The sequence below is a fragment of the Megalops cyprinoides genome, chromosome 12 (genome assembly GCF_013368585.1).
Source record: "Megalops cyprinoides isolate fMegCyp1 chromosome 12, fMegCyp1.pri, whole genome shotgun sequence".
Taxonomy (NCBI): Eukaryota; Metazoa; Chordata; class Actinopteri; order Elopiformes; family Megalopidae; genus Megalops; species Megalops cyprinoides.
In genome coordinates, this window is record NC_050594.1 from 27,328,721 (window position 1) to 27,341,097 (window position 12,377).

Consider the following 12,377-nt stretch of genomic DNA (forward strand, 5'->3'; position numbering starts at 1 on the left):
AAGATCTCAGGGTGTGGGCAGGTTAACTCTGATACACTGTGGGCTGTAGTCTGTTGTTATCTTGTTTGGTGGCAGAGCCAAACCAGACCATTACAGTGGTGGTAAGGACAGAATCAATGATTGCAATGTAGAACTGCACCAGCAGTTCTGTGGCAGGTCGAACTTCTTCAACTGGCACAGGAAGTATATCCTCTGCTGGGGCCTTTTTTGCAATGGCGACAGTGTTTGTCTCCCACTTTAGGCCTTTGGAAATTGTAGTTCCCAAGAACCCGAAGGTCTCCACAGTTGAGATAGTGCTGCCTAGTATGATGAGGGGGGTCAGGAGTGGGGGATTCCTCCTGAAGTCCAGCATCATCTCCTGAGTGTGTTCAGCTCTAAGTTGTTGTGGCTGCACCACAGGGCCAGCTGTTCTACCTCCCACCTGTATGCAGACTCATCACCGTCTCGGATAAAACTGATGACTGTTTTGTTGTCCACAAACTTCAAGAGTTTGACCAAGGGGTCCCTGGAGGTGCAGTCTTTAGTGTAAAAGGTGCAGTCATTAGTGTAACAATCATCAAAGGGTCTATTTTTCCATACAGTTTATTACCTCTTTTCATGATCTGTTCACTGTGTTTCTTGGGTACAAAGTAGGAGAGAATCTGCAATAATCTAGCTCTTCCATTCTGCTAGAGTCCGCTGTACACTTCAGCACTCCCTTCTTATGAAATTCTTTTTATTCTAGATTTTCACATATTTAAACATATAAACACAGACAACATAAATGCAACACACCCTATTTCACCACCTCAACACAAATAAAACATACACAAATAAAAAATGCACTAAATAATCTAAATGACTTATGTGCTCACCACAAGAATGTGACCCATCTGAAGGCAGATGACCATTGTTAATGACCTACATGACCCATTTCATTACACTATATTGAATAATGCACAAGGCCAGGGTGTTGTGTAAGGCCAACCTGAGTACATTGTGACAGATATTTTGGCTTTTATTTCAATGGGTTTAGAAAAACAAGGCAAATGAAAACAACTGAGGGACTTGAACTCACAAACGCTGCAGATTCCAGGTGAATGACTTCTACACATTCACAGGAATCCCACCAGTGTCAGGCATGCACTTTGTAAGGGGATGTTGACATAATCTGTGCACAGACCTGGGGTTGTGCTTTATTCCTGATTTCAGCGCTCGACCTCAGAGGATGTGTATGACACGATACCTGGCCATGTTTTCCTTTGTTACTCTCAGATGCATCTAGCTGCCTCCATAAAAATCTTATACGTGCAGCACGATTAAATGAAAATCGCTGCATTTCATAACCGATAAATCCATAAGGCATGTGAGAGGGCCGGGTGTCACTCCAAATAAGCCACAAAGTAAGTACAATCATGAACTCCACTGTGCTGTGCAAGAGCGCTTTTCTTCAACACAAAAGGTTACTCTGTGATGACGTACGCGTGCTCAGGCCCGGAAGGTTAAGCGCAATGTGAGCAGGCCAGCGGGGGAGTGGGGAGGGGGGAGAATTGTGCTCGGGCATGTTGAATTGTACAAGGCAAGTGAACTTGCCCCACAGCAGATTTCTAGAGATTCTTCATTCCCCTTTTACCAATGATCTACAGAAGAATGAAAAAGAACCAGATCCATAGCTTCAGGGCTAAAAGTCATGTTAAAATTTCCATAAGCAGGGGCCAGGCCTGTCTGCTGAATTTTAGCCTTAACATTTTTCAGTAGGGTTCTTCAGTTTGTAGGCTGCAAAATACACAGTCATTACTTTCTATTACTCTATACTCTATACTATATTACTCTATTACTTATCCATCATTCCCCAGGATTATGTATGAACATGTGAAAACACTTCCGTCACATTTTGAGGCTGTAGCCCTGGGTCCTTCACTACTCCTCCAGAAGTTTAAACCCGCTGATCCAGTGATGCAAAATGTTCATTTTCAGATGCAACAACATGGTCCCTCTCATTACTGCCAGCAAGAATCAACTACACACCTCAAGCACACACAACACCTAATGCATGCAAAAGGAGTTTTCCAGCTTCCCATATGGTATATTCCAAGACCTGTTTTAACCTGTTGAACAGGCAGTGGCAGAAAATCATCTTACAACCAATCGGTGGGGTCAGTCCGACAGGTTACTGTCTCTAGCTTGACACTGGTGGTTCAGTGATACCCACCCACCTTTATTATAACTAACTGAAGGCAAGCACATCTGTTTGAAAGATCCAGTGTGCCATTCTGGATTTAAGAACTATCGCTGGTGTGTTCATTCAGAAAAACAGATCTTTGTGTCTTTCCCCAACGATCAGCAGCAATCAGCATCAGGTAGGAATTCTCCTTTGTCATCATTGGCTTGGAATCATTTTATTTTTTCCACAACATTTGAAAACTGTTTCAGAAGGGATATTGACAAGTGTTGGAGACAACACAGGTGACACTACTAAAATCTGAGTGAAAGACTCAAATCAACCCAATTACAGAAACACATTATATGCACCTGTTAACCATCTCATATGCATTTTAGCAAAAACTCAGGCAATATATTGACTATAGCAAAATAAAGTAATTTACATTTGGCTTGTTCCTGTTTATATTGGGTACTGTGTAAGCTTTAGGGCTGGGTATTAGCAGAGATGCCCCGATCCAATTTGATTCCGATTCACAAGCTAAGGATTCGATTCAATCCGATTCGATAGGAATGAGATATGAAATACTATAGCAGCTTTCCATATTTGGAGACATGTTTAAAAAGCTCTAAAGGGAACACATATTCACAAATGCAGAGTCACTGGAAACAAATTGTGAAAATCATAATCACAAAGGCTTGTACAGTCATGCGCCACTTCCAGTCTTCCGCCACAACGTCCGTTCTCATATACGTCCGTAGTCCCATAAGGTTATAATAAAGTTTAAAAATCCCGATTGCAGAACGGGACGTAGCGGACATAACCGGATGTAGTGAAGGCAACGCTTCCCGCACGCAACACGTGTATCTCATGTCTCTTGGAAATAAAGCGATTTCGCTGCCAGGCGTACAATGGTACAGTACATAGTTTACCATATAATACGTATTGATAGTCATAATAAACGCCTATGCTAATGTCTTAGGTATGTACTGTATCTACTGTACTTTCTATCGGTGTTTTAATGTGAACTTTGCATACTTACAATTAAAAAGTTTACCGTATAACAGAGTAGGCCCTATGCTTCGACTCGTAAGAAGCAGCATCCAATCTCATGCCTGTTCCATATAGGTTTGCTAAGCATATAATATGGTATTCGCACAACGTCCAAATCACATAATGTCCTATTTCACAGAACGTATCGTGGACGTTGAGCGACGCATGGCTGTATACCAAAATCTTTTTATTTGAGGAACACATGGCCATGAGTATTGTTCCTTAAAAACAAAACCAACCTGTGTCATTGCCTACTTATTAATGACACGAAGCAGTAATGTGTTTGCATTAGTTAACTCAGGGAAAGCTGGTAAGGTAGCTACAATGACTGACAAAACGTAGCTAACTGCCAGTAGCAACAAGCGTGAACAAGTGTTGCTGTTAAGTTTAGCTAGCTAGCTAGTTAGGTAGCTAGGTAGTAGTTGTGCACTGTATTAAAGTTAAAACTAGAAAGCTGTGACTGCAGTGCACATATATATGAATATGTATACCAGGCATCTCCACGATTTCGGACAACCTTCTCCACGCATCAGTGGGGGCCATCCATAAAGGCTTAACTGGAGGAATACAGTTGGTGGCATTGCCTCAGCTGAACTGGAGAAGTACTTTCAGATGTCCAGGGTTCACGTCAGTCTTATGTTTGTCTGTGGGCTTGTATCCTCCATGTTGGTGCTCAATGACAGGGTCCAGCAGCTCCTTTAAAACTCCGTAGGTCTCCTCATCACCTGCCACACAGCCCACTGATGGGATGAATCGGCGGCCTGGAAGGAGCGAAGAGCCATAGAAGCAAAAGAGTCAAACTACGGGTTAAGACCCAGGCCATCTGGGTGCCGTGTTGACTTAGAGAGAGGCAAAATGGAAAGCCACACTAGTTTTCTTATTCATCTTTTTGTTAATATGGTGTCAATACCAAAATAACCGTGTTCAGCATTTTCACTATCCCATAAATGCGTCCCGCTGTCAGAGAGTGATACGAGCTGCTCGGATAAGGGTTTTTGCATAGACAGGTGGCAATGCCAAATGAATTTGCAGCTTTGGTTGCAGAGCATGCACGCATACCCTCAAGGTGAGCGAACAGTGTGGCTACCTGCAGTTATTTCCCGAATAGTTGTAGATGCGACAGGCAAATAAATTACACGTCATCAGTAGCGTTTACATCTTGGTTTTAGATCGGATAGCTTTCACACCAAATGGGAACCGCACTAGAGTTCAAATGAACCGTACCCCAGACCGCCGTTTTCTGGGGGACTCGGGTACGGTTCCTGGTGCGCACCCGAGTTCGGAAAACAGCGTTCACATCAACAACACGAACCGAACTAACGGCTCAAGCGGACTCGGGTCCACACCAACAGTTCTAGCGTGAAAGCACAAGAGGTCGCATCACAGAAAAAATAAATAAATAAAAATGATATAACAGGTTTTCCTCTATGCGTTCGCAGGTCGTTAAACGTTAAAAGTTAAACGAGAGAGCGACATCTAATGGGTGGGACTAGTAATTGCCGTTAATACGACATGTCAGAGCCCTCTATTTAATTCTCTGGCTATGTTTAACCATTTCGGAAATGAACCTAGAAAACCGGAAAAAGCATATTAGCCTAGAAGATCGATCCATGAATTTTACAGATCGATATCGAATCGGGCGAATTAAAAAAAAAAAGATTAATCGGGGAAAAAAATTTTGCACACCCCTAGTAAGCTGGATGATTTTCTGCTTCCATATCTAAAATTTATATAATAGGGTGTTTCAAGAAGAAAGCAGGGTGAGAACGATCTTGCAATATTTTATGTATGGCGAGGAAATATTATCAACAACAATTGGGACAGTGGTGTTATTATACTTTTTCTTTTTTACATCTATAGTCTTAGTCCAACTGTAAAATGTCATTTTAACTCTTCACATGTTGTGGAGATTGATATTTGTGGTGCTTTGATATATTCAGTGGTAACTATGTAAATAATTATGAATAGTGGTCAATTGTTAAAACATACTCTATTATTTAATATATTTAATATATTTATAAGGCTAGTGTTTCTTTTAGATTTATCAACAATGAAATGGTGTACCAGTCCATACCCCTAACATTCTAATCATTCTCTAATAGAAACATTTTGCTCCTGGAATAGCTATTAATTAGACACATCTAGATTACACTATCTTGTTTATGCGTTGTGTAAAATTTAGCCAATCCAGGTTTAAATTTAGTGGTGAGCAAAATGAGGCAATATTGAATGTTCTCAGCAACATTCTTGGGACCACTAATTACATCAGCATTGACTTGTCAGCATTGAACTGAAGAAAATTTTGGAATATCCAACACTGTAAAACAGTCCTGAAGAATGGGACCCATAATTGATCCATGTGGGACTCCACATATGATTGGTGCTGGGGAAGACACAAATTAACAATAGCAACTCAGAACTTTTGGTCCATTACAATGGTATGATCAATCATATGAAATGCTGCAGTGAGTCTGAGGACAACTAAACTGAGCACGCACCAGCATTTGCTGCTACAAGAAGGACATTTACTTTGAGAAACTTTAAGAACTTTAACAAAACAGACTCTGTGCAGTAGAGTGAATGAAACCCTGACTTAAATTTCCCAAATAAATTGGTTTGACTCATTCATGTTGAATTGATTCCTCTTCTCCTTACTCACTTCCACTGATTTCCAGGGAAAATCAACCATGCCTTTCAGCAACACCCACAACCAGATGAAGATGAACCATTCTGCTGAAGAGGAGTACCCCGACCTCAGAAAGCATGGGCCTAACCATTACATGGCAAAGGTGCTGACTCCGGCCATGTATGAACGCCTCCGGAGTAAACAAACTCCCAGTGGATTTACACTGGATGATGTCATTCAAACTGGGGTTGATAACCCAGGTAAAGACTCAAGCTGGTTTTATCTACCAAGCCATATGTTCTGTCTGTTAAAGTGCATTTACAAAGGGCAGCTCAAGTCTCCAGCACAACAGATTTGGAAAGTCAATCATGTTTTGAGCTTTACCCTTGTCATACAGTGACATTGCCATAGGATATTTTTGGTCACACAGCAGCTGTACTTCCAATGGCACTTACAAATAAAAGGACAATGGGTAGATCCAACTCCTGTTGACTGCAGGTAAAAAAGGTATAAATTCAGGTTAACTTTTTGATGTCACATGAGCTCCCTGGTGGTATCTAGCTTGGGTCGATGCATCACCTGAAAAACATAACTTTAAAAAAATATTTGTCAAGTCTGGAGTGATGTCAACAATGGAGTAATTACCCATCAAGTCAGGGACTAATCTTGCACTGACCAATTTTATAGTGAACTGACACATATGGAATAACATCCATCCCAATGCAACAGAAACACGGCACTCTTTAAGGCATGGTAATCCATAACATCCACTCCATAAGAGTGTTTTTCTCTTAGGTGGAATTTGTTATTGTTGTTGTTCAGCATTACTAGACTGGACACACTGACAGTTAAGTTGCTGAGGAGTGTCCCGACCTATGTCAACACAACACCCGAATGGCCTGGGTCTTAACCCATAGTTTGACTCTTTTGCTTCTATGGCTCTTCACTCCTTCCAGGCCGCCGATTCATCCCATCAGTGGGCTGTGTGGCAGGTGATGAGGAGACCTATGAAGTTTTTAAGGAGCTGCTGGACCCTGTCATTGAGCACCAACATGGAGGATACAAGCCCACAGACAAACATAAGACTGACCTGAACCCTGAACATCTGAAAGTACTTTTCCAGTTCAGCTGAGGCAATGCCAACTGTATTCCTCCAGTTAAGCCTTTATGGATGGCCCCCACTGACCCCCCCATGTTATTTTTCATAGGGTGGGGATGAGCTGGACCCCAGCTATGTCCTAAGCTGCCGAGTCCGAACCGGCAGGAGCATCCGTGGGTTCTGCCTGCCCCCCCACTGCAGCCGTGGAGAGCGGCGTGCCATTGAGAAACTCTCCATTGAAGGTAAGCAAGGCCCTCTGTATCATCTATGGGAATTTTGTTTGAGGAGGTATTTGCAGGTAGCTCCCTCAGGTAATATTAAACTGTTTTTTCATCTGTTTCCGTCATTAAGTTTAGCAGAATACTTATAGACTTAGTATAAACTTTGGTAGATGATTATTTCTAAAAGGGATCTTTATTCTTTTTATACATTCTTATTTGCATTCTTTTTTTTAAGTATTAAGTACCTTGGATGGGGATCTCAAAGGCAAATACTACGCCCTGAAGAACATGACAGCAGAGGACCAGCAGCAGCTGATTCATGACCACTTCCTGTTTAACAAGCCTGTCTCTCCCTTCATGCTGGCCACTGGAATGGCGCGTGACTGGCCCGATGCCAGGGGAATCTGGTGAGAATATTTGTTTATTCTTCGACACAATGTGGCAGACATTTATGCATTTATGCAGCTTTTTACAACCACTATTGTCTCAGTGACTCCTAGACAATCAAAATGTATATTTCAAGAGAAAAGTTAATTTGAGACTCTGAAATGTGGGTAACAGGCAAAATAAATTCAAAAGCAGAACCCCTCTGAATCCTGTAACAGAGGCTAAGGATCAGACTCTATGTCAGCAGCATTATATGTTGACTGTAATTAAGGGAATATTCACATGTGCACTGAAATGGGTTCTAAAAATATTTGGCACAAATAGGCCAACTTATTCAATTAAAGCTCAAACAATGGGTTAATTACACAGGTGTGGGTGTGCACTGAAATGGGTTCTGATATTTGTTCTGTCTCCCCCCAGGCACAATGACAATAAGACTTTCCTAGTCTGGATCAACGAGGAGGATCACCTCCGAGTCATTTCCATGCAGAATGGAGGGAACATGAGGGAGGTCTTCACCCGCTTCTGCACTGGCCTCACCAAGGTAACTGAGAAGCAGAAATATATAACCTCATGTAGGACTGTTCTAGAGTAAGAGGATTTGGTGGAATGGTCTCAGACATTTTTTTATTTAATTCTTCCTCAGATTGAATCCCTGTTCAAGCAGAAGGGCCATGAGTTCATGTGGAACGAGCACTTGGGCTATGTCCTGACCTGCCCCTCGAATCTGGGCACTGGCCTCCGTGGCGGAGTACACGTGAAGCTGCCCAACGTCAGCAAACACGGCAAATTTGGCGAAATTCTGAAAAGACTGAGACTCCAGAAGCGTGGAACAGGTATTACATGCACACCACTCCTTTTATTTCTTTGGCATGGGGTGCTGCAATGTTCCACAAATATAGTGGATCTTAAATACATTTGGTTTAAAAATTGCTCAGCAGACACTCTTATCCAGAGAGACATACACGATGAGTACAATTAACAACACATTTACATCACTGACATCAAGTAGACGCTGTTATCCAGATAGATGTACAAGATGAGTGCATGTAACATTACATTTACATTATTGACATCAAGGGATTTCAATCCAAGGCTAAACATCAAAATTCAAAGGAAGGAATTACTTGGAATTAGCCTTTCTGCACAGCGATGTGGATGTTTCTCTGTGTCTCCTTCTCTACCTAATGAAGTCATCTTTTCATAGACGGTGAAGACACTGCAGTTGTAGACGATGTCTTTGATATTTCCAACGCTCACCGCCTGGGCTTCTCTGAGGTGGAGCTGGTGCAGATGGTGGTGGATGGAGTCAAGCTGCTGGTAGAGATGGAGAAGCGTCTGGAGAAGGGCCAGTCCATCGATGACCTCATGCCTGCGCAGCAGTGAACTTTCAATGTGTTCCATGGCCACCTCCCTGGAATATTAAGATGGCCTGCACTACTTTCAGTGTTTCTGGAACATTGTGAGAACACTATGCATCTGACTAGTACCATGATTCCTTTATTTATATTCCCTATATTATATTTGCTTATATATTACTTTATTTATAGTTTATATGCCTTTATTATCATTTAGATGGAAGGTATCCCATCTGCAATTTTATGAGATCCAGAGTGGTAAGATTACCATTTAAGACTGTTTTTGCAAATAAGTTTTCAATTTTAAATGTGATGTTTTTAAACTACAAGTTTCTGACTGAAATCCTTATAGTCAGCATAATTTGTGCTGTGTTTTCTGCTGTGTCTGAGTACACCCTGAAAAGAGTTTTTTTTTTTTTTTTTTTTTTACTTTTTACTTGACCTGACTCCTAATTACTAACACTTCTTCACCCCCTGGTCAGTCCCCCCAAAACACCATGAAACTCAGAAACTAATTTCTGCATGTGGATTAAAGGGAATGAATGAGGCAGTTTTATCTTCAGCATAATTTGAATAAAATAAATAAAAGTCAGCCTGACCTCCCTCTGAAGTTTTACTTCTGTTTGATTCATTGGGAGCTTCTACAGAAAGAAACAATACTTTCTTTAAAGGTCAGAATATCAGCTGCTTGGTTTGCAACTTTGCTGGTGACACTTCTCACCATCTGCCCTGAGCATAAACGTATACAAATTCACATTCCACTGTTTTCATAAGGGACACTAATTTTATGTTGATTGGTACACAAAATCTTGTGGTTGTAAGCATTGCATAATATGTTATTTATAATATGCAATATAACAGACAAACATTATGGCTCAAGCCTATTCTTTTTAACTCCTGCATTTCATTTTTGCAACTTAAAACCATGTGTCTTTGCTGTTCCCTATCTTTTCCCTCACAGGCACAGACATGAGTGTAGATTTAATGTGCATTAGTGAAGTGTCCAAAAGCCAACTCTACCTGGGCCAGCTGGACACAGTGGAAACAGGTGGTTGATGGACAGCTATAGTATCTTACAGGAAAGGCAACTGGTACCTGTCATTTCCCGCCAATGATGCAGCCACCATGTACAAACACGATTTTGTACTATATAACAGCTAAAAGTCAGTCATCACAAGAAAATGTAATATGCATGCATTTATGCAAGACCAGATAATGCATGTCCTTATTGGCCACATTTGTTGGAAAATGTTTGATATTCATAATCATTGTTCCTTTCCAGAACGTTTGATTGTGCCTTAAGAGAGGGAATAATGAGGTGAGGGGCCAAAACCCCCTACCATCTAAGTAATGTTAATATTTGTTCACTAACTATATAGTGAAATCAATTTCATATTTACATTTTAGTTCGTGTAAAAATTAAGGATACGTCATTAAAAACACTCGAAGCAATATTTGAAATAACCTCAGACAAATAATCGTTTGTATGAGGTATTTACAGCGTGGGCTTTAAGTTTAACAACATCAGGTCGCAATGCGTAGCATTCTTTTTTTCAAACCATTAAATAGTTTATCCGTCAAAATAGCCAGGAAAGCTCCAAGGTACAACGAACTGTGAGGTCAAGAACGGTTTCAGAATTACGTTCATAAAATGCACATAAGAGTATCATTTGCTGTTGGCCTGTTTGTTTTCAACCCAAAGCGGTTTGCTTCATAACGGTTCTTGTTCAACGTCTTGTTGCACTTTTTCATTACGTTACTTCATAAACCACATTCTTAAAACACAGACCTACCAACATGGATAATATGTAAGTTAATGCATTAAATAATAGGACAACTGAATCTACAACGGTAATTTTCAGAAATGTCTTACTCCCTTGGTGCATGACATGACATGACATAGTATTTAGTTAAACATATTATGCATTAAATATTTAAATGTACCATCATACTTATAATATATTTTAAGTTTATTATTTTGTTTTTGCAACTTTTGCCGTTTTACTGTGTTCCGTTTTAAGTGTGTTAGCGTTATGGCCATATTGCTCAAGCATAACATCTGCCCTATCCTGTCAATCTGTCGTCGTTAAAACTCATTTAATTGAACTGACATACGTTCCGCCCGCTGGCCACATTAGCATAAACGGAAACAATTTTTGACGAAAACAGTTGTTTACAAAGTCTTTGAATTCTAGCATTCATAAAATGCGCAAAATTCGCAACACATGCATTATTCTATTTGTTTTTGAACGCCTTCCTAACGGTATCTGTTAAATTTGTAAAGTCAGTTAGCGGTCCAGACGACAAGTGCATTTTTCATTGCTGCTCCTAATCAGTTTAAGAAAATTAGTTAGTCAGCTAACGTAACATCAACATGGATGCAATGTAAGTCGGATGTTTTTCAATATTTTGTTTTCCTAGCAAGCGAATTTGTCATTGTTAAATTTTTAGCTAGGTAAGTTAGCTAGAGAGGCAGCTGACTTAAGTTAGACTAAGTCACGTCACCTTTTTCACCTGCAACAGGATCGCATTTAAGTTGAAATGGGCGCGTTTGCCAACATTACCTCACCTTAGTTAAAATTGGAGTTTTTTGGGAATAACACTGTGTATTATACCGTCCATCTATTTTTTCCACCTCCCCATGTCCTCACGTTGCTGTAGATAGCTCGTTCAGTAATTTAAGGATACTATTTGGATGATGGACATTGTTACTTGGTGGCAGGCAAGCTAGCAAGCGAATACTAAAGGGCAACAGCCATAGATAGTTTTCCCAGGTTAAAGGATCTTAGCTCTGTAACTTAGATCATAAGATGACACTTAGCTAGCTAGACTAGTTAACAGACTATTTTAACGTTCATCGGCGACATGAGTGGCCACTGTCACTTCAAATAAATTTAACGTTCGCTCGCAACATGAGCTTTCTAACCGGAATACGGATTTTGTCGCTGAGCTAACTAGACTATACTTAATAAAGTAATCATAAATGAGCTAAACTGAAGCATGTGGTTTGTCCAGTTCATTAACACACGTAAGTGATCATATACCAAGTTAGTACCCATCGCTGTTTAAGAATGGCTGCTTTTGTTTTACGTGTAAAAGGGGGATTGTTGTGATTAAAAGAAAAGCATATTTGTTTCCGCGAGCTATCTTAGCTATCGAGTGCCAAAGGTATGATTCAAGGTCAAAATGACCAACGAAGAGCATCACTGATGCAGACGTTCTTGACTGTTGTCTCAAGGTGGAGGATGCGCTATGAAGACTTTTTTTAAAAAACATTTTCAAAACCCTGCTGGCATCATGCATTCAGCAGTGCTTCACCTGAAAATCTTAGTAGGGAATTTGGTTGATTTGGTGTGATGATAGATTGTAAGCATGGAGATGCAGTTTCTGTTTTAACTGTGTGGTTCTTAGAATTTAATACACACCTTCTCAACCATTCAGTTGTGGTATGAAGCAAATCAGATGGCATTTTTTTACCATGTAGAATTTGTTG

General features: G+C 40.5%; 1 protein-coding gene across 2 annotated transcripts; it reads left to right on the plus strand.

Annotated features, from left to right (window-relative positions):
* The first annotated feature begins 212 nt into the window (after positions 1 to 212).
* Positions 213 to 8,912, plus strand: LOC118787369 (creatine kinase B-type-like). 2 transcript variants are annotated; one of them, XM_036542908.1, is made up of 8 exons: positions 213 to 221; positions 5,908 to 6,079; positions 6,776 to 6,930; positions 7,028 to 7,160; positions 7,375 to 7,546; positions 7,947 to 8,070; positions 8,173 to 8,362; positions 8,734 to 8,912. In XM_036542908.1, exons 1-8 carry the CDS (start codon positions 213 to 215, stop codon positions 8,910 to 8,912), a joined length of 1,134 nt encoding a protein of 377 aa, XP_036398801.1. The 2 variants fall into 2 exon arrangements, with proteins under 2 accessions (XP_036398801.1, XP_036398800.1); XM_036542907.1 differs by lacking the exon at positions 213 to 221 and having other exon boundaries at positions 5,881 to 6,079.
* The last annotated feature ends 3,465 nt before the right edge of the window (positions 8,913 to 12,377 follow it).